Below are 25395 nucleotides of genomic sequence, written 5' to 3'. Positions count from 1 at the left end.
TGTAAAATTAATCTTCAACGATATTAGCATATGAATATTGCAGCTTATGAACCAATACTGTATCTGAATAACTTTCCATAACTAATGCCAACACACTGAATGATTTTGATACTTGTATTAAGAAAAACCCCTACTTCTGAAATATGATCTTATCAAATAGTTGGTATATTATTAGACCAGGTAAGTCGGTTACACACTCCAAATATAATAGTATGTAAATTAAACTAAAAGTTAATTTTACATTTTCCCTGAGCAATGAAACCACGTCCTGATGGATATTGCATTTTAATGTTATTTTTGGTTGATCATATTATATTTTCTTTCTTCTGTTATTTGCCATAAACAGTATCAATTCATAGTGCTGACAGCCTATATACTAAATACCACAGTGAAACAATGGGAACTGTATTGTTCTCTATATACTGGCAAATCTCTTTGGTTAATGTGCATTCAATAAAGATAAAATAGCAAATGTTATTAAACTGGGGAAAAGCACAATGAAAGTTATTAATGTGTTTTTTTCACAGTGTTATACATATACCACTTTTTTTTCTTTTCTTTAAAAATACAATTTTTTTGAAATAAGACAGCAAGGAAAAACTACATCATAAAAGTGCAGTAGAGATGAAGATATTTGTTTCAGTGCAGTCTCAAAAGATGAGAGATCCCATTTCTTTTTTTGGGCAGTGAGAGAGAGTATGAAACACTGTTCTCTGTTTGCAATTAAACAGCAGCATTAAATATAAAATAAAAGTTTAAGAATTAATAATTTTTCCTTCCTCAGCCAAATTTCCTCACAGATTTTAAAAGTATTACACCCAGAGGAGGAGTTTAAAAAATGACTAGCTGTTTTTTATACTTCCATTTCACAGAACTGCAATATTGTCCTTCATCATGAGCTACATAAGGAATCAAATTTGAAAAACCACTTAAGGGCCTTTGCCTAGAGGTCTTTTAGTCTAAATTGTCTCACAGGAGTGTTGGTTAGGACGGGAAGTGCCTGTCCCTTGTCAGTGGGTGGTTTGCATTTGAGGAGCCTCAGCTGGTTGTCCGGTTTTTGCTTGTGCTGTAGGGCTGTGTAATGACTTCAGTGCTGTTACCATCCCTGGGGTGGAAAGGTCCAAACATGGCAGCTGCTCCCAGAGGAGCATCACCGGGCTGTGCTCCTGGTGCCCATGAGAGCCAAATGGCACCTCTGTGGAGGCTTTGTTGGGAGTGTGTTAGCTGGGGTGGTTCCCTCCAGGACAGCAGTCCTTCCACCTGTGTCTGGCTCAGGGCTGCCTCTTCCCATTCTCAGCTCCAATCCTATCTTTCCTAGCTCTCCCAGCTAGTGACCGTGGACTGCCTATTGCCCTGACAGCTGTTGGAGCTGGTGGAGATTGTGGCTGTTGCTCTGTGCTTTAGCTCCATCTCAGGGCCTATCTGAGCTTTTGGTGCCAAGATGCAGGTCCTGGGGTGGCCATGGTGAGCATATGTCCTGCTGGACAGAACGCTGCTGTCCCCTTGCTGGCAGAAGCTGTGCCACAGAACCGGGCAGGGGTCTGGCTGTGTCCTGCCATGGGCAGTGTGCCTCTCTCCCTCCAAAGCCCTGCATTCCAGCAGAGCTGAGCAGCTGTCAGGAACTGAGCAGGACAGACCTCCATAAGCATTTTGACTCCTAAGTGCTTGTGTGTGTTGCTTCATACTGATTGGGAGAAACTTCCTAGGATTCTTCCTTTTTAAAAAAGTAAAAACCTAAAAAACCTGTTCAGCAAATGAACTGACTCTGGTTTTTGTCCATGCTCCACTTCTTGAAGCGCCCCAAAACACTCGATTGACTTCAAGCCATTATTAAGAATTCTGCTTCTGCTAGGCACTCTTAAGGCAGAAGAGGGCTCTTCTCTTTCGAAAATAAGGAGTGGGCATCTGGATTGGTTTTATTATTAGCACTGCCTCACAGCTTTACCCACTGGATCACTGCTACAGTAACATAATATATAATAATATATATTTCCAAGTGTCAAGGCTTCTCGTTTAAAGCTTAACTCAATTTTAAATCCGTGTGGAAAGGAAAGACCTTTAAAATACTTAATAAATTCTAATCTTAATCATATTCATCATTATTAAAATTTGAAATAGGTTGAAATACTTAAGGTAAGTGAAATGAAAAAACTAATAAAGAGCATGAAACACACTGGAGAAATGGAAGAATAATTGCTAAAGATTAAGAAATCTACAATGGCCAAACATGAAAAAGCCTTCATTTCCAGTAAGCATTTATTTAAAAGTTTTGCAATAGCTTAATAATATAAAAGGAGATTTTAAGAATGAATTGAGTGTTAAGTGCAGCAGAGCGGTGAGACATGATTAAATACATTAAAACTTATACTAGTCCTGTCTTTGGGCTTCAGACATGATTTAGGCTTTGTCGGTTCTTGAGAGAGTTGCTTCACCTGTCAGCAAGGAGACAACATTGCTATTGCTGTTGCTGTTAATAATAATTATTATCATTGTGGTAATAGTAGTTTTCATAATACGTAGTGCCTAGAAGAAGCAAGGCTGAAGACACCAGCTTGCTCAGTTTTGTACAGGCCAAACAAAAGATTTTTTCTCTTCCAAAGAATGTGTAATATAAGCAAGAAAGGAAAGACCTCTTTGGTTTTAATTAAAAGTTATACACAGGTAATCAAAATGTTTGGCTTCTATTGTTTGTTTCATCCTTTTTTTTATTTTTCTGCTAGTGAATGAAGGGTATTTGAATGCTGCACTTCACAATGTAGTCTGTGGGAGAAAATGGCATTAAATATTTTAAAAAATGAAAGTAGTAATTTTATTTATATTCTAGGGATTACTTACCTTGACCATGCTGGTTCAGCACTTTTCCCAGAGAGTCTACTTAAAGCTTTTACTGATGACCTCAGAAAAAATGTTTATGGTAAGTGCAAAGCAACATTCCCATTAGTCTTCTCAATGTTGCATCTAAATCGTACAAAACTGAGTTTCTTGGAAGAGACCTTCTGCAGGCTTTTTAATACTGCTATAGAGTAGTTGGAAGACCAGTGCTTTTACAAAGGAGGCATAGGCTCTTTGTGTCACCTCTAGCTTCATTCTTCGTTTGCCACAGACGTGTCAATGTTGGTGAAGAAGAAAAATCAAAGGGAGCATGACTGTTGCCTCAGAGTTAGGGCACCAGGCTTGGGATAAAGAAATATAGTGCAGCTATAACCACTGTTCATTCTTTGTGGTTTTTTCCACACAAAATGCAAACTCAATTTCTTATGCAAGGATCAGAATCCAGAATCACCCTCCTTCTCAGCGAGAGTCATCACAAAGAGTTTAGACTGTGACTCAGTATAAACATTTTACTCAGAAGAAAGCTTAGCTCAAAGATCCCAAGTGAATTTAGGCATGGAATAGGTGCTATTCGACTTTGCTCTATTAGACTTTGGTGCCTGCTCAGAAAAAGGACAGGTATTGCCAAAGCAATAATGCACAGAGGAAGGTGAGTAAAAGTATCTACAGAATTGTGTAATATCTGGGTGGAGATTTAACTATTGCAGCACCACCTCTAGGTACTTCATCTCCAGATCCTCTACCTAAACCTTTCATTTCTTTCTAATGTTATTATTAGCTGAGAATCACACACTGAATGTGATTTTACATACAAAGTCAGCAGCATCCATTGTTTAAAAAATATTGTTACTGTATGAGACAACTTACATTAGAGTGAGTCATGCTCAACCAGAAAAAAATATACTGCACAGTATTATGCTGTAAGTAGTCCCACTGAAGTAATGAAATTTTCTGTGGTATGTTACTATCTGTGGGTCATGTGTCCTTTTTGCTAGTTTTGTGTATTTTTTGTACTCCCTGTTACACGGAACAAAGGGATTCCTCACTTGGGAACTAGGTACCACTGCTTTACAAGAAAACTCTTGTTCACTCCAGCACTGGCACGCTTGTGCTTATCACCTGGGCTAGCCACTTGAGAGTTTTGGGTAGTTTTCATTTTCCGTGAGCCATCATGTCATTTTCCCATTTTCTTTTTTCCTTGAGTGCTGGCAAAGCTGGGATCCAGAGCATGAATTAAGGTTCCACTATAAAATAAGTGTTATTCTTGATAGGGATAGGGTCTTTTTTCTGTTATAACAAAATACATCGATTCGATTACATTCAAGATCTCCTATTCAAGTGCATGCCAGTGATATTAAAATTAATGTTCTGTCACCACAGACATTGTAAAGTGAAATGTATGCACTCTGATCTTAGTTATTTCAAACAACATTGGGCTCAACCCTTTTAATAAGTACCATCTGTGTCAGAAAAGAAAATTAATTTGTGAATCAATTGAGTGCATGTGAATAGAAGTAGTAGTACTACCAGTTTGGAGCAGATTTGCATAGTACCTATAATGCTATAGGAGAACAAATTGTGTGTTTTTATTGGTGTTTTCATCTAAAATGATAACAAGAGCTCCAGTATGGTCAATTCCCTTTTTTTTCAGTTACATCTCATACTCTGAGGACAGTAAATGCTGTATAGAAAGAGTTAATTTAACAAATACAGATGTGAATTAAGGGGGAGTCTCACTTGCAGCTTTTTTATTTTCTTGGTGGTAATCCACAGGCCCAAAGAACTGCAGTTTAGCTGTTGCATGTGTAAATGAGGAAAAGTAATATAAGTGAGAGATAGTCTCACTTCTAAATTGAGAATACTTCAATTGGAAATTACAGAAATGCAACATCAGACATGAAAAGTGTAAGTATTAGTTTTGGGTTTGAGCTCTAAAGTTATTATTTCCAACACCTTCACTCAACAACTTTCAGCAGGGTAATTTTTAAATTTTGGAAAGAGTAGCTAATATTGGAGCCTACTGCAAAAACTGTATTAGTATGGCAATTTTTCTCTTATTCTCTTTCCAAACTGTTTTGGCATGTTCTCTGAAGTATTTGCTAATAAGAAAGTGTGCTGTGCCTGTGTGAATATTGCTGCAATCTTTTTTGCTCAAGAAGATAAAATTATGCTGACTTAATTTTTATATATGCTTGTGCTGAGCTGGGCTAAGGTGGCTACTAATTTAGCAGTAAAATTTATATTTCAATGAATTAGTTGAATTTCAGACTCTAAAAAAACCTAGGATTAATTCTGCTGTCCAATCATGATTGTCTGTTATCTCCAGATCCTGTCTCTTTCTTCTTAGCTGCCGCACAAATACATTTATGAGTGTGCATTCTGTCTGTAGTCTAGTATGTTTGTGCATATGCAGTTTCATTTTCTTTTTAGGAGAACTGCCTAAGTATTAGTGAGAAATCCAGCTGAAGTTTCCTGTTATAACTACTTTACCCTCTTGTATGTCCCTTCTCTTGACTAAGGTGCTTCAGGACATTGCTGTGAAGTATGCATTGAATCTTTTTTTTATCATCTTTTGGGCTTGCTTGGTGTAATACTTTGATAAAAGACAAATTTAATAGCAAAATTGTGATTGATGATTAATTTCTGTATCTCTGTTATCTCCTAGGCAACCCTCATAGTCAGAATCTCAGCAGCAAGCTGACATATGACACAATCGAGCATGTTCGATACAGGTAGAATAATCCTTTTCTCAGATGTTATATGATGCACTTGATAGTTTTCTTTTTGGTCAGGCCTGTAGTGTTTTGATGACTTTGATGTGATGCTATTTTCTAAGGGTCATCTGTCATACCTAGAGAAAACACCTCACTTTTAAAACACAAGGCATTTGGACAGTCAAATGTTGGATCATATCAGTTCTTTTTCTCTCAGATGCCCCAATTCTCAAAGTCCTGTAGTTAGTTTAGTACTGTAAGACAACTCCACAGTTTTAATTACGATATAGGACTTGGAATTTCAGAAGAGATTATTAGTAGGATGTTATGGTAAGATAGCAAGGTAGTACGAGGTTTAAGGACATGGTTAAAATTCAGATAAAATTAAATAGAGCATAATGGCTCTATTTACAAATAGAGAATTTACAAAAAGCTTATGGGAATGTGTACAGCATGTACTTACTTATTACTTGGAGTAATAAAATACCTTTTAAAGCAGTTTTAGTATAACTTTAAGAGTAGAAAGTAAAGGTGGAATTGACTGTTGGGGCTTCTGAGTATAGGCAAGAAAATGAACTGATTCTCTAAATAAAATACTCCTTTGAAAGTTCAGGATGGAGTGTGCTGAAGGGTACACTTCTTGCCATTGATTTACACCATGATGAGATATACAACTTAGGTACTTGGTTATTCATTTTAGGGATTTGTTTCAGAAAACTCTTGCTATTTTATAAAAGATGTCTTCATCGCAGAATATGGATGCTCTGAGTTTATTTGCCTGCTTTTAATGGCACTCTTAAGGCAAGTAAAGAATGTCATGGATTCCTCTTATTTTATCTTCTTTCTTGGAAGTAAATGTTTCTCCAAAACACGTCACAGAATTCAGATCAATAGCACTGTAATAGCATATAGTTGTAATGAAGAAAATCTGTTTTATGCCTTTCTGCTGCATTTTCTCCCACTGTTTTTATGAGAGTGTAAAAAATCCAAGATTTCTAGTTGGATGCTGCTGCTGGTTAAAACCTGTTTCCCCCTTCCCATTACCTTCTTTCTGGAAAAAGTATATTCTTTTTGCTTCTGCCACAACCCTCTCTTAATGCTGTGCAGGATGACAACCTATTAATGCATGGCCAAGTGAAATGAAAGAGACTACCCATGAGGAATAGTTGTCTTCAGACGCAGACACTCACAGCCAGTTACAGCAATACCCACAGCCTGCAGAGTCTTTTGAGCAGACCTGTGTGCTCACATGCAGAATTAGCATTCTGATTTCCATTTACTCTCAGTGCTGTTGCAATGTTGCTGTTTCACAGTTCTGTTTATGAAGGCACAGTAGGAAGTGTAACTGTTTTTAGAATAATTACTATTGTATTGTGTGTTCTTCGTTGTTAGGGAATAAGGAAATAGACTTTCACTGTGTAAAAACCTAGATTACTTTAAAAGAACTTACATCTTCAGCTTGTTTTATTTTGGATCTTGCTTTAAAAAAGCTTGTGACTTTTTTAAGGGCAGAATGGGAGATGACAAGAACATACCAGTGTTAGTATTGAGGGGTCTTTTGTGTGTTTTATTGTTCTGGTTTTTTTTTTTTTTAGATGCCCTCTGCATCTAAATGAACATTTTTCGTATCACACCTGATAGAATTTGTCATCTGTCCCTAAAGAAATTCAGCCATTTTTAACTCCCAATAAAAATTTAAAAAGCATAGTCGTCAAAAAAGCATAGTCATAAAAATTCAGGAAGAAAATGCCCCAAACCTACTGTCAATAAGTCAGCTATCTAAAATGCAATAAAATTATATTAAAAATCTATACTTCTATGCCATTGCAGCTAATCAAAATAAGCAGTATGACAAGACAGGGAGACAGGCAGCTCTGTCCTGCATCACAGTGCAAAGATTGAATTTCCTCAGTGAAAAAAATTATTCAGCAGGTAATTTTAGAAATCTTAAAATGAATTACTGGCTTGAATGTGGCTTTTGGCACATGGCTGTAGTCAGAAGTATAGCTTTTTTTTTCAGTGTTTGACTCTAGGACAATGCTGTTTTATTTTTTAAATTATTTTTTAAATTTTACTTTCTGATGTGATGGCACAATCAACTAATTAAAAATTAACACAAAGCTTAATTTCAGATTTATAGGTGCTGATATGGGTGATAGCAGCATCAGAATAGACTTTCCTAATCCGGCAGTGTACGCTGTACAAAGGTGAATGATTTGGTCTTACCTCCATATCTGCTGGGCAGGGAGAAACCACTCTTAGAATGTGGCTTTGTGAGAGAATAATAATAAATAATTAAATAATTGAGTCAGTGGATGTTTTCTCTGATTTAAAAAATTATAAAAAGATGCTTTACTTCTTGACCAACTCAAGTGCAGTAAGATTAGAAATAACTATTTTATGCTTAAAAACATTGCTACTCTTTTCTTAATATGGACTGCTGAGTGATTTTTAACATCGTACATATCTCAACATTAACCATGAGTGATGCTGAGAAGAGGAAGCAAGAAATGTAATAAGCCTTACTGAAATGTATTAAATGTATGCATCAAAAGATTATAGATCGTTTTTATGACTTTACTTATGGATGTATGGCAGTGCCATTGCTCCACTCCCACATAGCTAGAGAGCAGGAGTACAATATCTCCTGATGATGCTGCAGTTAATGTAACTCAGAAATTCATTACACTGAGTATTAAATAACCCTTTTCCCATATGCAAGCATTTTAAAATACTAGATTTCTGAATATTTTAAAACATTGTCCTTGTGAATCTTGCACTTGCAACATCAAATAGTGCAGCAGTGTCTTCTAACCAGAACCAGACTGAAGTTTTAGTGTTGTTTGAAGTTTGTGATGTGTTTAAGATCTACAACAGGATACTTTTTAATTTAAACACAGTGTTGTTATAACAGAGTTTTGATGTTCATCCTTGAACTTTCAAGTACTGTGAAGTGTTAAACTGAATCATACTTTGGGAATTCAAATATATATTTAAAAAAAGGCCAGAAATTTCAGGTATGATTTCGGTACCAAGCATCATCTAGATGTGGCAATATGTGTATTACAGAATTTTCTCACTGAAGCTAAAAGGATTGGGCACTTAGCTAAATGGGAACAAGTCAAAATATAGAACCAAAACATGTATTTCTATAAAGGCTTGTCTCAAAGTATGCCATCTAAGTGAACTATAAGAGGAGAATAATCTCTGTGGCCAGGGCATACAAACAAAAACAGGTGCAGCAGGCATGCAAAAAATGACTGTAAATGGCTTAGAGTTTTAAAAATGTATTTGTTGCTGTGGTAAAACACACAGGTGGTACCAGATTATGCTAAGGAAGCAGTCTCATAAATGCTGTTTATAATTTCATTTGCATTGTATTTTTAGAGAACATTTCATGATAGGAAGGTAGAACTTTACATTCCTTCTGAAAGCATCATACCTTGCTTATGAAATTGATGCCTTTTCCTGGTCTTAAAATCAAGAGTCATACACAGTTAGAAGGGGAAATGGGATTTTTACCTTGGTATTTATTTTAAGGATCCTTAGGTGCACACGTCCAGGTCATATGCATCAAAATGCACACCACAATCCCCGCACACCACAATCCCCCCCCCAAAAAATCTGGTATAACATTACAGGTTTTACTAATTAGCATATCTATCAAAGATTCCCCAATGAGAGGCTCAAGTGAGCCCCCCTCCCCAAGGAGCCTTCCCCTGGATGGTTTTATCTTGGTTTACAGAATGTGTTCTGGAGAGGACCTTGGGGTCTGGGGCACACTGATCCCTAGCTACGAAGCTTCTAAAATGTTTAGTCTCTTAGCTTGACAAACAAGTCCAAGAATGTAGGCAAAAAGCACTAGGAATACAGAAGTTGTAAAAAGGTATAACAGGGGTATAAAAGAAAAGGCAAAAAATCTTCATGGCATCAAATAAGTTTCCATTCCAAGTCTTTTTTTTTAAGTTAAAACATTTTGAAATGGTGTTACATGCAAGATAGGGATTTTTTCTTAATTCCCGGGTTTAAGCAATTCTGTGTCTGAAAACAGTAATGTTGGAACACATACATACATGAAAATGGGTTGACCTTTCCTACACAGTAAGAAGTAGTAGATACAGTATCTGCTTAGTATTGATTTGTCCTTTGCAAAGGTCATTGACGGGAGACCGTATGGATGAGTGATATCTGAGCGCTGCATCCTGCCCTCCTTAATGGCACCTATCAACTTGAAAACCTGGTTTCCAGTCTAGGGTGGTTCAGCCCCTTTGCGTGCTTGTTTTAGAACACCATTTGCAAACGCTGCTTTTCCTGATCCCACTGCTCAGTGGGGCAACTCTGAAATACCACAGGCAGTGAAGTCCAGCAAAAGGTCACCATGCTCACTGCAGTGACTGCACACATGGCAAATCAGAGAGGCATTAGAAGATAATTACGAATAATGAATAGGTTTTTTGGAAGAACTTAGGCAAGAGGGGTGATCTTTTTCCTTGTGGTTCATGAAATGATTTAGGCATGCAATTAAACAATCCCAGTGTGCCCACAGTGAGTGGCTGATAACCCCACTGTGGGCTCTGTCCATGTGCTGAGTGATAACACAGCAGGGGCTTTGGTGCAGATGCTTCTTGTTTTTCCCTCAGCCACACCTAGCCTTTTTTACAAAGGACTCCATTTTATAAACATTGTTTCTATGAGTCAATCTATTACTTTTGGTGTGTTTATTTTCTGCAATCCTATGCAAGGTAGTAAAAAGATTCTGGTCAGGGTAACAGGTACTGTCATTTTTGAATGAGTTAGGAGACTGATTTAAGAAGTAAAATCGGTCTGTTTTACTTTGGAACTTTGCTCCTGGACTTTCAGCTCTATTTAATAAATTAATTAATCATTAACTTGATAAGCTGAAGCTTTAGAAAGGAATTTGCTAATGCTTTCTTTTACTCTTCTCGTAGTCAGCTTTATACTTTCATAGTTTGTATGGAAAGTAGAAAATAAAACTGGTATATGCACTGTCATACTCTGACTAATCTTTGTTGCAAAGAGAGTCAAATCTGGAATGCTTCATTTATTGAAAGAAATAAATATTTCAGTAAAATAAATTAAAATCTGGAGGTCAAAATTGCTAGTTTATGAACAAAAAGGATAAAATGCTTCTGGGAAATTCTGAGTTTTATTAGTATGGGTGGCTAGAATGTTTTGCATAGAGGTCTGAAAAGCACTGGATACAACCTTTACTTTTTTTTTCCTGATTCAGAAAAAAAGCCCTCAGGACTCTGCTTTTGTAATATGCCTGTGACAAAGAAGCTGTGGAGACTAAGTGTAAAAATGATCTTTTTGTGCCATTGCTCTCTAGGTAACATTCAGAGTAGGGAGAGTGGTACAGGCTTACTTGGATTCAGGCCACCAGTTTAGTTCATATTTTTTTAAATGCACGCAGCCTTGATGCCTCCTCAGCTGCTTTTTGGCAGGGACCCAATGGCTTCTGTGCCCACGGGGAGGTCTGTGAAAGGGCACATGAGCTGATGAATGAGATAGTCCAACTGGAACAAAACACATTGATAAAAATAGTGAAATTTCTCCAATGCAAATTCCTTTTTTCCATTCTCTCAGTCTCTTTGTCTTTTGCAGGATTTATATAGAAGCTTTTTTTCCCCTCCCAAGGCCGTACAATACTTATAGAAGAAATGTAGTGTTCATCCCTCTTCTGGGTTTGCAGCTGCTTTTCCTAAGAAGCAGCATTGCGAGGCACCAGTGGGTGACGTTTCTGGTGACGTTTCTGTTGCCTTGGATGTTCAGGGAGCAGTAACATTGTCCTGCCTAGCTGTTAGGAACACTAGCAGTTCCTTTGCCAACTCCAGGGGAGCCTGACAACTTCATTACTGGTGTACATGATTATTTGTATTTTAAGTAAGGCTTTTGGAAGACCAGATATTTAGCACAAATATAATTTCTGCCATCCCCTGTGTGCACCTGTTGTGCTTGACAACTTTGTTTTGGCTTCAGTGCAGTTCGGTTTCTCAGCACAAGTTGTGTAGCACTGGAGAGGTGCTCCACCTGAATGAATTCAAGAAATTTTGAAAGCCACCTTCAGTTATGTGTGTTGTTCAAAATTCAGCCGATATTTTTTTTCATATCTAATTTTTTTGAAGTCTATGGACTCTTTCTCTTTTGCTCCATCTGAAACTGACTCAATGATCTTGCAGCAAGAAGTACATGACTGACAAAAGTTTAACCTGTGCTGTTCATATCTTATTTCATATTTAAAATCATAATTTTGGGAAATACTAATTAATCTACTTTTTTAGAAACACAGAGATAATTTATTGCTGCCCCTTTTAAAATAGTCTCTAATAATCTCTCTGTGAAGTTAGCAAACCCAGTATTGAGCTCCATTTTGAATCTTACTCATTTCACTTGTAAAGTAATATGGGTATTTCATTTATTGTTATAATTAAGCTGTTGAAGATGCACTAAAGCATTCCCAAGGGCTTCCATGGTGGCATCTGTGTCTCAATGAATCTGAAATTTCTGGTGTCATTTCTGCTGCAAGACAGAGCTTTTTGTACTCATCCTTTATTTTCTATCTGAGCCCCACCTTGCTACACTTTTGACCAGCAGACTTGAGTCCTTAAACAGTCTCATTTGCACTATGAGACTTTTTGCTCCCATCCAAAATTCTGACTGCCAGTTCTGACTCTGCTTACTGCTCTGTTCCCTCGGCATTTTGCTACTGGTTTTGTTGCCCACACTGCATGATCCTTAGTGATCATGATTTTTAATACTTCAAACACTGATATCTACTGATGTAGTTTTATTATAAAGTCCACCTAGGTGAGTAGCTATTAGTGTTGCTTATGTTTTTATCACTATGAATGGGGGCTAACTAGTTCATGATTTATTATTTGAATTTTGAATATAAATATTTTAACTACTGGTGAACTTCTAATCTCCTGAATATAGCAATGTATTCAGGATCTTCTGCTAGTTTTTTCTCCAGAAGCAGATATGATGTGCAAGTCGTAGTAACTTTGGGACAGGTGCCTCTGCAGTGTTTGAGTGATTTAATCACGTTTCTTTTTACTCTCATTTGTGATGTAGCCTTAGAATTATTTTCTATCCCTGTTACACCAAGTGTACATCAAGTGGCTGCCTTCTCATCTGTGATGATGCCAGTTTTCTCTATGCATTGTTCCAGACTATCTGTAGCTCATCCGGTCTTCTTATAGACAAAGCAAACACATTTACTTTGTCAAATGATGGCACAAGCCCTCAGCTCCCTTTCTCTAATGAGCAGGTTGTTTACAGCAGCCATGCTAGATGCTGTAGTCCTAACACTGTTGGGGGTTTTTTGTTTGTTTGTTTTTGTTTGGGTTTTTTTTCTTTATTTTGCTGCCCTCTGCAACCTGCTGTCTTGCTGAAATTCTCAATTAATATCTCATTTCTCTTAGCAGTTGTTGTCTTTTTTTTCCTCCCCCCAGCACTGAGACTGCACTTGGCCGCAGGCAGGTGCCAGCTAGCTGTGTTCATTAAATATATAACGGCCTGTTACTGAGGTCATGGCTGCCCTGGTGAAAACTTCTCTGTGGCAAAAAGCAGGCAGCTGCACGGCTTCCAGGCTGCCCAGGGGATGTGTTAAACACCACAGGGAGCAGAGCCAGCAGAGCACTGCAGCAGGAGAAGAATCCAAGAAGGGGGAGTGCAGAAGGATGGGCAGTGACTGGCAAGGGGTGATGGTGTGATGTAACCCAGCCACCTTAACCTGGAAGGGATGAAATGAGTGTGTGTGGCCAGTAGGGGTTTTAGGGTGCCAGGTTTCAGGACAGCCAGGTGAGAAACATATCCCAACTTATACAGTTCAAGAGTATGGGAATGCAAATGACCTTCAGGGTTTTGTGTTTCATCTCCAGCATTATAGAGTACTTTCCATCTACTGTTGATGATCTTTCCCCATTGGAAGGAATAGAAAACTTCCTCTTCCACTGGGTCTTGAGAAACCAGTGTCCTTTTGTTCCTACACCAAAATTTCCTGTTCTTATAGGCTTTTGTAGTCTGTTCTACTATTAACCCCTTCTGATGCATTTAAGTAGAGGAGACCTGTTTCCATAGGCTGAACAAGATATGCTCCTCTAGATACTGTTTCCAAAATGCATTCTTCATCCCCCACCCCAATCTCCCTGACCCTGTCTGTGGGCTTGATCTGAATTACCTTCATCTTTCTGAAGTGTGTGACCAAAATAGAATGGGGTTGTTGAAGTAAGTCCTGAAGTCTGGAAATTGAGGGTTTGGTAACTAAAACAGAATAAAAGATGCTTGAGATGGTGCTGTGACCTCATCAAGTGTTCTGGGTACTATGAGGCCAAAAGTATTGTAAAGCTAAGGAAATGGCACGAGCATTTCAAACAGAGGAAATCTGCAGGCACAATGGATTTCCAGAGAGAAAGAAAGCACATAATTTGGGGAATTCTTCTAGAGTGTAATGAATTTGCTGGAACATGAACTTTCTTGTTTTTGTTAAGAAATTTCATGCTAGGCTGAAAGTGATAATGTGGTCCGTAAACTGGTTGGTACTTACAAGAATGGAGCAAAAATGAAAGTGAGATTTTGTACAGAGTTTTTGTTTAGGACACCACAGTCACTTAAAGGAGAGAAATTTATTTGATTAAACTTGATCACTTTATGCATTTAGTTCTTTGAAGCTAAATGCTTTAATTCGTAATTTGAAATAATGGCAAATAAGTACCTAAAACTCACATAGACCTTTGTAGTGTATGCTGGTAATATTAGTGAGTTCCTTCTAATTTTCATTATTCTTTCTATTGTTTCTCTGCTGATTCCATTGATTCAAGTTTCTTACCTGTTTTAAACTTTATTTCTAATTTGAAGTTTGTAAGCAAATATGGTGTCCTTGAAATTAAAGGCTGCCTTTAAGAAGCAGCACAAGTCATGGTAAGATTTAGGAATATGAAAGATAAATGAAACAAGACTTTTAACAGAACTGTCTCCTTTATATTTAGGTCAATAACACAGGTTTAATTTGCTAGATTTTATTAGTGTGTTTGGTATGTGTCAAGGCAGAAGAAAATTGCATCATTGATATTACTGAGTGCCAGCTCAATAACATGTTGCAAATAATTTAGAATTTATTGCAAGCTTTTGGATGGTGAGACTGTTTAGAGGAGTATGATGTATGTACTTTGGATTTTATGGAGACTCCCTAGGCTTGTAATGAATCCAGTGATCACAGGCAATGGTTCTCAAAAGAGCTTTTCAACACTCAGGCTTTTCTGAGCCATCCACTTACCACTTGTTTTAGTTTGTCTGCTTTTACCTTTTTAAAGGTGTTTAAAATTTAGATACTTTTTTTTGCAAATACCTGTCATGATAAAAAGGAGGTTTTAAACACGTGAAACACTTCTTTGCAAAATCTGTCAATCAGGGCACAGACCGGATATTTCTGACTTGTGAGTAAACTATGTATGAAAACAGTGTTGCTTTGCAGGAAGGAAAAAAAAACACAAAACCACAAAAAGACCAAAGATAAGAACAATACTAAAACTGACCTCTAGAATATAAGGCTGAGGCTGTTAGCTTCTGTGCTAACAAGGGAAGCACTCTGCAGCAGAGGTGTAAGGCACAATCCTAGTTACTTTTCCCCTGCTAAAAAAAATTTCACTGACCTGTTGGTTTCAAAATCCTCATGCCAAAGTCTTGTTTGTTGTCTAATTCGGTCTTTTAAGAGCCTGGGTCTCTGGTGAGCTGGGTGTGAATCTTCCAGTTCAATGATTGTCCAGCTAACTTGCAACAGGAGAAAGAGATCTGCCTGCCAATAACAGCTTGTCTCAAGATGCTTACAGTCTTGCTGTAAATTCATAAAAGCTGAAGGTTGTTTTATTTCACACACATCTGTCTTCCTGTGGAAGGTGAAAATGAGAATCCAAAACGTTTTGTTAGACAATAGCTGCCTTGCTCACCTTGCAGGGCTGGAAAGCCTTTAGTCCCACACGAATACAATCCAAACCCTAAAGTCCCCATGTACAAGCTTACTGGGAAGTGCCTGTCTGGCCTTCCAAGGACCAAACAGCTCACCACATACGTAAAACTTTATGCCAAAATACTTAACGTGAACTCCATCAATATCCTACACACAATATAATGTTTTAATAACATATTTGAGGAATGGTTCCTTCCCTGCAAAAGGTATTTATGGACAGTTTTGATCATTGGATTTTTATCTGCCATCATGTAATGACACATTTACAATAACTGTAGTTACAACCTGCCTTGTTAGAAACTTGGGTGTTACCATGCTTTGAAACTGGAATGTGAAACTGTACAGACCTCTGAAGTGTTGTGGCTGAGAAAGCATATGAAGGCAGTGAATGAGCCTAGATTAAAACAGACCTTCTAACTCTTCTTGGTCATGTTCCTCCTATGTGAATAGTGTGCTACAAACAGGTAATTTATGCATTATTCTCCATGACTTCGGCACAAACTGCCTGTGTTTGTTTGTGATGAGCTCAGTGTGTTGCAGAAATGGACTGAGTTTGTAAATCTGTCAGCAACAGGTTACCTCAGCCAAGGAAGAAACCTAAACAACCATGGTATAGTTCAGCTAACCAGACCTACCTGAACCAGAATAGGTAGGAACTGTGCCTCTCCTCCCTCCTACTTGGCTGACAAAGTTGCTTAGATGAAGGAGGGAGGCCTCCAACGTTCCAATAACACTTGTCAGCTGTCTTGAGTGGCTGTCATAGTATATGGGATGCTCTTGCTAAAGTCTCCTTCTTTCTCCTTTGGGTGGGTGAAAGTTTTGTGGCAACCTTACACATGCATTGTCTGAAGGCAGTGTACAAGGGTAACTTTCTGTCAGTCAGTGAGAAGTCCTTGCTGACTGGGATGTAACCCAGTGATGAGTATAATATGCTGCTTCATTTCTGAGAGGAAAATAAAATAAGCTAGTTTACTTTATAGGCACAGCTACAAGCAGGATAGTTTTTCAATGCCTTGGGCTATACCTGTGAAAATTTAAAATCAAGGATATGCCATGTAGCTCTCAGTAGCAGTTCAGATACAGAAGACTTCATCTGAAAAAACATAGAACATTCACAAGCTCCTGTGAGTTTATCTGACCGTGTTTGCCTATTTAAACATCTAAATGGGATGGGATTGCTATAGCAAATAATACTGGCATTTAGCTTTTCTAATGAACTTTGGAATGAGTTTGATGAAGTATGCTTTTAGTATAAATTGGAGTTAAGCTGCACTGTCAAAATGTGATATTATAGGTGGAATTCTTAACAATGAAATGCAAATGAAATTCTGCCTGCTTTTAATTAAATAAGCACACACTCCACTGAATTTTGGAAATTTAATTCTCTTAATCTGAAGTCTCAGACCCTGAATAGCTATTGTAATTTCAAAGATAGTGCTGATATATTTCAAAGCTGTTTGTACTTAACAAAATACTCATGTTGTTTTCTTTGGTAAATTTGGGGCCCTTTTGATTTCCTCTAGTATTTCTTTTTCAATTGTGTGAAAAAGAGCTAGGGTAACCTTCCCCATGGTTTTGGCCATGAAAGTCAGAGCTGTAAGCACGTGAATATCAATGACAGGGCTCAAGCACCTGGAATCTGGTGCTGGAATTTGGAATACTGAGGAGCACCTGGAACCTGGATACTGAGGAACTGTTGGTTGTGGCTACACCCTGTGGACAATGCACTGAAGTGTGTTTTTGTACATGAGGAAGTCATGCCTGGCAATTCAGAGCTGTCACAGGCATTCCCAAGTGGAAAGCGATTGACCACAAATTCTTGCTGGAAAGGTACCCTGCTATTTTTAAACTTCATGGCCATGATAAGATGCTGGAAAGGCATTTGGCTGAAGATCTTCCTATAGAAGGGTCATAAGGCTTGGAGGACAGAGATTACCCTAACAATGATTATTCTACAAGATGTAATAAATTCACACTTACCAGTGCTAATTACTTCATTTTTGGTGTTCTGAGAAGGTATGTACAGCAAATTGAATAGGAAGGGGAAAAAAGGAAAAATAACTGTCAACATTTATGTAATACTGTGCTTTGAGTTACAAGTCTTTTAGAGAAATTAGTATGTGCTTCATCCTTTTCTTCTTTCTTGACTTCCATTATCACATGAATCAAATTACTACAAACAAAAAATAAGGATGGATACAAAGTCTTCTAAGGATAAGAAATACAATTTTATTTGGCAAGAGTTCATGATATGAAGTAAGGTCTAGTTAATTAGATAGTATGTAAAAAAAGTTTCTTGAGTTTGGAATAGTCACATTTAAATGTTTCGCTGGAGGGGTTTTTTTTTGTATATAAAGACCTGCATTTGAACTGTTTCAGAAACATTTATAAGAGGTAGCAATCTTTTTGGATATGTTTATATGTGGTTTATGTGTTTTGGAGTAATCTCAGTTTTATTTTCACAGCCTAAAGTATTTTTTCACCTCCATTATAAGTAATTTAAAACCAGTGGCATATAATATTTTCTCTGTCACTTGCTTGACTTTCATTTTCAAGTCTAATTGACATTTACTTGCAATGAATTTGAGCTATCAAATCCCTTAAACCATTACTGTAGCAGAAGCACTCTGCCTTTAGGGTGTACTTATATTTCTACATTAGCAGATTTGTGTTTTGTACCTATATAGTGAAATTCCCTGTATCAAACTCAAACAAGAGAAATGGAAATTAAATCCTCTCTTTTTTTCCCTCTTTCTAGACAGGAGAATTTTGCTCATGTGGCTATATTAACTTCTTATCATATACCTGACCAATACAGTAACTATGGCAGTAGAACTAGCTAAATATGGAATTAAGCATTTGGGAAAACAATATTCAGCATAACTTTATAAGAATTCAGGGTTATAGTGTACAATTAACAGCTTAATGGACCTTTACATTTTCTGAGATGCTCATTTTAAATGAGACAGATTGCTTGGCAATGTTTAATAAAAAGTTTGATTACATACAGTGTATAAAATGAAGACTTTAAAATTAACCGTGTTCAGAAGTAATTTCTCTCAAGCACACGTGGGTTGCTACAAAAGGAGAGTGTGTGTGAACTTGATGACTTAGAATATAATTACTGAGGTGCACTGCATATTGTAAGTAATTTAAAATTTGTGAGTGGCAAGTCTCTGTGAAGGTTTAATCACAGCAAAATATAAATGTTGTTAAACTTGTTTTTACAACCACAGTGAAAGAATCGCCCGGGTGATTTATTCTGTGTTGCAAGCAGATCAGTGCCACTTTTTAGAAGGAAAAGAAAAAACAACAAAGCATTATTTGGTGAACAGAGGTCAGCAGACTTACCTGATGGAGCATTTTGGGTTTGAAGACAGCTTTTGAGGGAGCCGTGGGATGAGTTGTGACGTAAATAATGCTTTACCAGCTTTGGTCATGTGCTGTTACTGTGTCCCATGGGCTCCTTCCATGCCTTTTCCAGAGGTACACCCATGATGCCGGCAGACTGGAGCTGCTGACAGTTCAAATGCTGAATGTGGAGCTGAAGCAGTGGGGACACACACATGTGCACAGTACCAGCTGTGGCGAAGATGGGTCATTTTGGGCAGGCAGTAAGGCAGGCAAATGGACATGGTCAAACCCATTGCTGCCAGACTCACAGCAGCTCATAATAATGCCTATGGCATGTAGCATGTCTTGGATCCCTGCTAGGCTGGGGTCCTGTCTCTGAATGTGGAGCTGTAAGATGGCAAGTACTGCCCTGGAATGTGGCCTTCTGTCAGTGCTCTGATTGGATGTTCAAATTGCTTGAGACTTCCCCTGACTTGAGGATCTGGGGCTGGAAAATCCAGGATCCTGGGTGTCACTTGGTAGAGATCAGCTTTCTGAAGGCTTTACATCAGGAAATGTTGTTCTCAACCGGTCCTATATATTCCCACTGTTAATGGTGTCAGAGGAGTTGCAGTAGATGGATTTTAGCTATTTATAACTTCAAAGCTTTTGGGTCTAGCACAAGCAAGTGTGTTGCCCAGGAAAAGCTACTGATACAATGTAAAGAAGAAAATGAGAATCTTAAATTCTTCCTAGAAAATTGTGAGAAGATTATTATTGTGTTATGCAACAATTTAAGGTATGTTAGACCTATTAGGACATGAAGACATGTTCCTCCAGTGCATTGTTAGTCACACTACCACTAAACTTTCTGAACTTACAGTGTTTATAGTTTGTTGAGTACAATCTGTTATGCTAATGGTGTTGTGTTTGCTTATTTATGTAGGTAATTTTAAATGGAGCCTCTCACCATTGTACTAGGTGCTTTGCAGAAAAATTAAAAACATAAATTACATAAGCTACCTGCAGTGGATACAGTAAGATAGGGAAGCTGATAAAAATGACCACCCAAGCATATAGCTGAGTTCTCTGAAACAAAACTAAAGCCAGAGATATGGATGCAAGTCAGGAGAGAAGAGCTGCTAGTTAGATGCAAAATTAAACAGTGACTGTCTGTACTTCCTTCTGGGTCCCAGCAGCAGTCTGTACCAGGCCAAAATGATTAATGGACTAGAAGTAGGGTTCTAGCAAATTTAATAATATATTTTATACATTTCTTGAATAGGTGTTTCTTCCCTTTTCCTCAGGCTTTCTGCTCTAGATATGTTCTTGCAGGTTTGTCTGCTGATTTCATAACAATGCAAAGGGAATATTATGTTTTCTTTCTGCTACTGTGGGCAGGTGATCTGGCTGCAGAAAAGAGCTTTTTAAGGCAGAGCAAAGTTATATGCAGAACCCTGGTTTTGTGTTCTTTTATACCTGTGTAATGCGTGTGATATGCCTAGAAGGCTGCTAATGTGAAGGGAGAAAAAACCCCAGCAAATTCAAATCTGTGGGTGGTAGGCGACTGAAAAAGAAAACTCTTTGGTCTTTACATATGCAATTCTATTTCTGTGGAGCAGACTGAGATGAGAGGCCCTAAAATAATTTTGAAAACCCAGAGGGATCTTACAGTGCTATGTGGCTGCCATGATTTTATTTTTATTGGTTATATTTTTCTCCATTTTGCTGGCACACCTTTTAAACCCGGGTTTTATAAGAAATTCTGGTTGAGAAGTTTTTCAGGCATTTTCACATCCTCTTGATGCTGAGCTCCACATTTTAGGAATTTGGACATTCTTTTCTATCCTCTTACTTCATGACACAGGATAAGACTGATCACATACTATTATTGCCCAGAGAAGAGTTACCCTTTAAGGAGAGAAGATATACTGCCATTCATCACTGTTTTCTGTGATCTTCAGTGTTTTTCCTGCTTGTTTTCTGTCTAAAGTATTTTTTTCTCATTTCATAGACTGCATTGGTTTTACCTGACTGTTTTAACTCCTTTGCCCCTCTTCACTGATTTCACTGTCAGGCACTTCATGACATATTTTCCAGTTAAAAACAGCTCTATGAGCTTGCTTGTATCCTGATATTGTCTATTTAAAATAGAGTGTCAAATCAGCCTTGCTGCTTCTGAAGAGCTGCTAGAAAAGCAGCAGCCTTCAGCTTCTTGCCTAGTGCCTGTCCTGAAAAAATTTGAAAAGGATTCTTTGGACATGAGAACTGTGTCATGGCAGTAGATGTTAAAAAAATACTCTGCATTGAATAAACTGTTAACCAAGTAATAACAAGACAAACATCAGAACACGAACAGGATTTAAGATTCCAGATTTTCGTGCCTCCATGGGACTCTGTGATCTTGCATCTGGGCCTATATCTTATGTCTGCAAAAAGACTTGTCTCGTCTACAAGAGGAATGCTACTTGTATTGACTGTGAAACTGTGAGATTGTGGGTGTTAAAGGCCACAGCTGTGACTTGTGCTCCCAAGAGAAAACCTGACATGGTCTCTGCAAATATTAGGAGAGTTGTGGTATCTCTTTTCGTTTTTGAATGCTTCTGGATTGACAATACTAGTGAAGAGCACTGCAGCTTGTTATTAGGCTCAAATGGGCATTTTTCTTGACTGCCTGGCTTGGCTCCTGAAACATGGCATATAGCAGCATACTGCTCACTTTTTTCCCACTGGATATAGTTATGTGGGTCTATTTCAACTGCAGCTGAGAAACTCAGTATTTATTTTTCCCTGTTCCAGAGGTCTCTGAAACCTCCTCTCATCAGTCATACTGATTTGAAATTTGACAGCATCCTCAGGAAGAGCTTGAGGTAGAGATCCTACCAGAGGTTGTGCACGGCAAAAAGTTCTCCCTATCCCCCCCAAAAGGCTGCAATTACCACTGGTGTTTGGCTTTATGATCCTTTGTGAGTTTTTATTGTGCTGATTTGCTTCTAACAACAGGACAGAGAATTACACCAACAACAGAGAATTGATGTTGGATAATCAGAGGCAAGGGAATGTATGAAATAGAAAAATAGGAAGTAAACCCTACGCTGTCTAGCATGTAGTCCCCAAGTATATTTTCCTAAGCAGTCTTTTCTACCTGCTTTGTGCCACCGGTTTGAAGCTTCAGTTTTTACCTCAAGGGTGCCACTAACCATTGGTCAAGAGACTTGGCCCCTAAAGTACCTCTTTTATCCAATTATTATTAGTTATATGGGAAAGAAGTACAAAATGGAGAAAGAATATGCACATTTTCTCTGTCTCTTTCAGTTAGTTGATGTGATGCTGGAATTTGCATGAGCTTCCTGGTCTCAATGTTGCACAATAAACACTGTGGCTCGTTTTGTAATGGTATTTTAGCTATTCTGGGGATTCCGTTTACCTCTCCTAGTTTACCTCTCCTTGGTCTTATCCTTCGTGAAACATGGGAAGCAAAGTCACAAACATCTGTGTGTTTGAGAAAACCTGTTCTCCCCAAACCTTTCCTGTTCAGCATTTGGAACAGTTGCCTTTGATGTTTTCTTACCATAGTAATTGCAGACTCATAATACTATGAGGGAGTTGTACTCCTTTGCAGCAGTTGCAATATCAGTCTTAATCTTTTTCTGCCTAAGTCACTAGAATTGGTTTGCTGCCAAGCACAGGGAGAAGTGCACTGTTTTTCTGGTAGAATATTTTATCCCACAAATTTCTGTAATATATAAAGCTGTTTTTTATAGTGGATAAATAAATTGATGTGTTGTCTGTGTTCTTATCCAGTGAGAATCGATCCAGACTTTTGTTCCTTTTTGTCACTGATTTTGAATTTAATTATCTACATGTAAGCATCTCCGATTGATCGCACAATATAAATGCCATGCAGCTTTGAGCACAGAGGATTGGATGGTAGCAATTGCACTGTTTACATTATTTGATAATACCTGTAAGTCTGTATGTGTAAATTACGAGAGATCCACATCCTTTATGAGAAATGTTCACTTTAGTTTTATAGTCTATTCCACATGCACAAAGCCAGAGTCTGTACTGCTGTAAGTGGTCTCTGATTTCTTTTGATGACTTCTGTTCAGTTGTCAGAAAGTATTTCTATATTTATGTACCCACTGTAGTTTGGACATGCTGTGAGAGGTGGGCTATTCAATTTAACTTTTGCACTGAAATCTGTACAGGTGTTACGCATTTTGGGATGCATGAAGGTGTGTTGCAAGTACCAAATATATATAATAGCCTTTTCCTCTGCCCACTTTATCTTTCATAAACTCCTCATAGGACTTGCCCTCTGGACCTTCACCAGCTTTATTGCCCGTCTCTGCACTTGCTCCAGCACCTCAATGCCAGTCCTGATGTGAGTTTTGGCACTGTTCATGTAGAAGTTGGTCAGTTTAGTTACCTTATTTTAACTGTCTCAGGTTGAGATTGGTATCTATGGTAGGTAGCATAAATCTACTTTTTTAAGGATGACTAGTGTATGTTTAGATGCTAAACTTAGGTGAAGTTCTAGAATCTAAAAAAGATGATTTACTGTATGCATTTCTGATTGTATAATTGTATTTATTGAAGAAAATAGACATTTTATTAAATGCCTGCTCCAGAATGTGGTAACTTTTTAGTTATGCAGAACTTAACAGCAAAAGGAGAGAAAGAGGATGATAAGAAAGGAATTTTTTTCTTTCAACGACAGATAGAAATGATTGAACCAAGATCGATATTGGCAGCTGTCATTACTGCTGTACTTCTAAACGTGGCAGAAATAGTCACTTTACTATATTGCAGTAACCTGAGAGGAGCAGTGACTTGTGTAAAACAGGCTACTTCTGAGAAAAATAAGAAAATGTTGTGGAATCTTCAAGGCAAAGCTTGTCTGTGTTTGTGGGAAACAGTCATCCCAAGCATCAGTACTGCTAGTTAAGGATCAGACACTTCATTGCAGTCAATGTAAGCTGTAAGAACTCGGTAGATTTAGGACCACATGTGCCCCCCCTTCCATGGGGAAGGAGAGGGGAAAAACAGGGCTGTTCTTTTTCACTGTATTTCTTTTCCGTCCAACTCTGGGGCAGTAAGTTTCCCATAAGTATAAACAACTATGTTATGGTTAATCTTAATAACTGTATATAGTTAATAACTGTGACTGGAGACAAAATGTAGTGCACACTCTGTCCTTCAAATGTTACACGATTGCTACATTATTCAATTTGGAGTCCAACCTTAAAAATCTTTTGCTCAGAAAATTGAGAGTCCAGCCTTTTGCTCACAAAAAAGCAGGTGTAACAAGGAAGGTGAAAAACTAGACTTTTGTTCCTCTTCACACAGCTACTTAGAGCTTTCTTTTGCAGAGGCTGTGAAATAAGTTTAGTAAGAGACTATGTAATTCTTATTGCGGAGCTGATGGTTTAAGTAGCAAGGTGGGACTATATGGCAGTACCATGTGTCCCTCTGCTGAATAAGTGAAAATGAGAAGAGCTCTTAGTTACAGAAGCCTGTTCATTGTTTTGTTGGTTTTTTTTTTTCTGTGCTGTAGCCTCTTTAGGGGAGAGCAAGTGTTACATGCCTGTTCTTTAGCTTCTTTTGAAGTACAGATTTTTGGAACAATTACAAGTCATTGGAGAAATAAAACTATTTATTGAATGCATATTATAAAAAAACTTGTAAGATAATCAGACACTGTTATTCACAGTACCATACATCTGTAAAGCTTTCCCACATATTAAAGTTGTGGCAAGAGTTTAGGATACTTTAAAATGTTTTTCCCTTAACTGAATGTGCTAGACAGCTTTTTAATGATTGTGTAAGATGAAGCAAAGGGATTTTGTTTTGCAGTTACCCTTAGCTGTACAAGCCATGACAGGGTAAAACTTTTGCCCTGGTTCTCAACAGTGCAAGCCAGACTTCAGTGTTAAAAATTAAACCAAGAGGTCTGTCTGCTGGCTTCTTATTTTCACAAACACCTTCCTCACTGCAAATGAAGCCAGCAGGTATGGGAAAGAGGAAAGATAACCTCACCTGTACTGGGGCTCCTAGCATGGTTCTTAGGGCTACACCTCAGCCAGTGCTAATAAAACAGGGAAAGCTTCAGCTGAACCTTCTCTTTGCACAGGACGGTTCTCTTATCAGAAGCCAAGCAATTGATATATGTATATAATGAATAATTTTTCTACATATGTTTGGGTCTATTTAAAAAGATTTTATTTTCTGAGAAGTCTGGGAAGGAAATTTAGAGAGGGAATATATTTCCCACCTAAAACCCCCCACTTCTTAAAGGAAAGTATTTAGACAAATGAGTCTGAAGGAGCCCCAGCTACAGTGGCAAAATGCAGAATAGAAATTGTTGCAAGGAATTACACTCTCTCCAGTATTCTGACTAATTAACATTAGGTGTGTTTGTGCATGTAAATGCAAGCTTCCCTTGTGTATACTTTGCTGTTCACACTCAGAATTATATTCATCCATGGAACAACTACTAATATGCCAGCTGCATTGTTAGTACAT

General features: G+C 37.9%; 1 protein-coding gene across 1 annotated transcript in view; it reads left to right on the top strand.

Annotated features, from left to right (window-relative positions):
* The first annotated feature begins 2217 nt into the window (after window positions 1–2217).
* MOCOS (molybdenum cofactor sulfurase) overlaps window positions 2218–25395 on the top strand; it is a 184091-nt gene continuing 160913 nt past the window's right edge. The window contains exons 1-3 of the mRNA XM_008637530.2: window positions 2218–2248; window positions 2825–2914; window positions 5498–5564. Of these exons, the coding sequence (XP_008635752.1) occupies window positions 2218–2248; window positions 2825–2914; window positions 5498–5564 (188 nt within the window). The remainder of the gene's footprint in view (window positions 2249–2824; window positions 2915–5497; window positions 5565–25395) is intronic.

Source organism: Corvus brachyrhynchos, unplaced genomic scaffold, assembly GCF_000691975.1.
Source record: "Corvus brachyrhynchos isolate BGI_N302 unplaced genomic scaffold, ASM69197v1 scaffold7, whole genome shotgun sequence".
Taxonomy (NCBI): domain Eukaryota; kingdom Metazoa; phylum Chordata; class Aves; order Passeriformes; family Corvidae; genus Corvus; species Corvus brachyrhynchos.
This window is presented reverse-complemented; position numbering and strand designations above follow the sequence as displayed.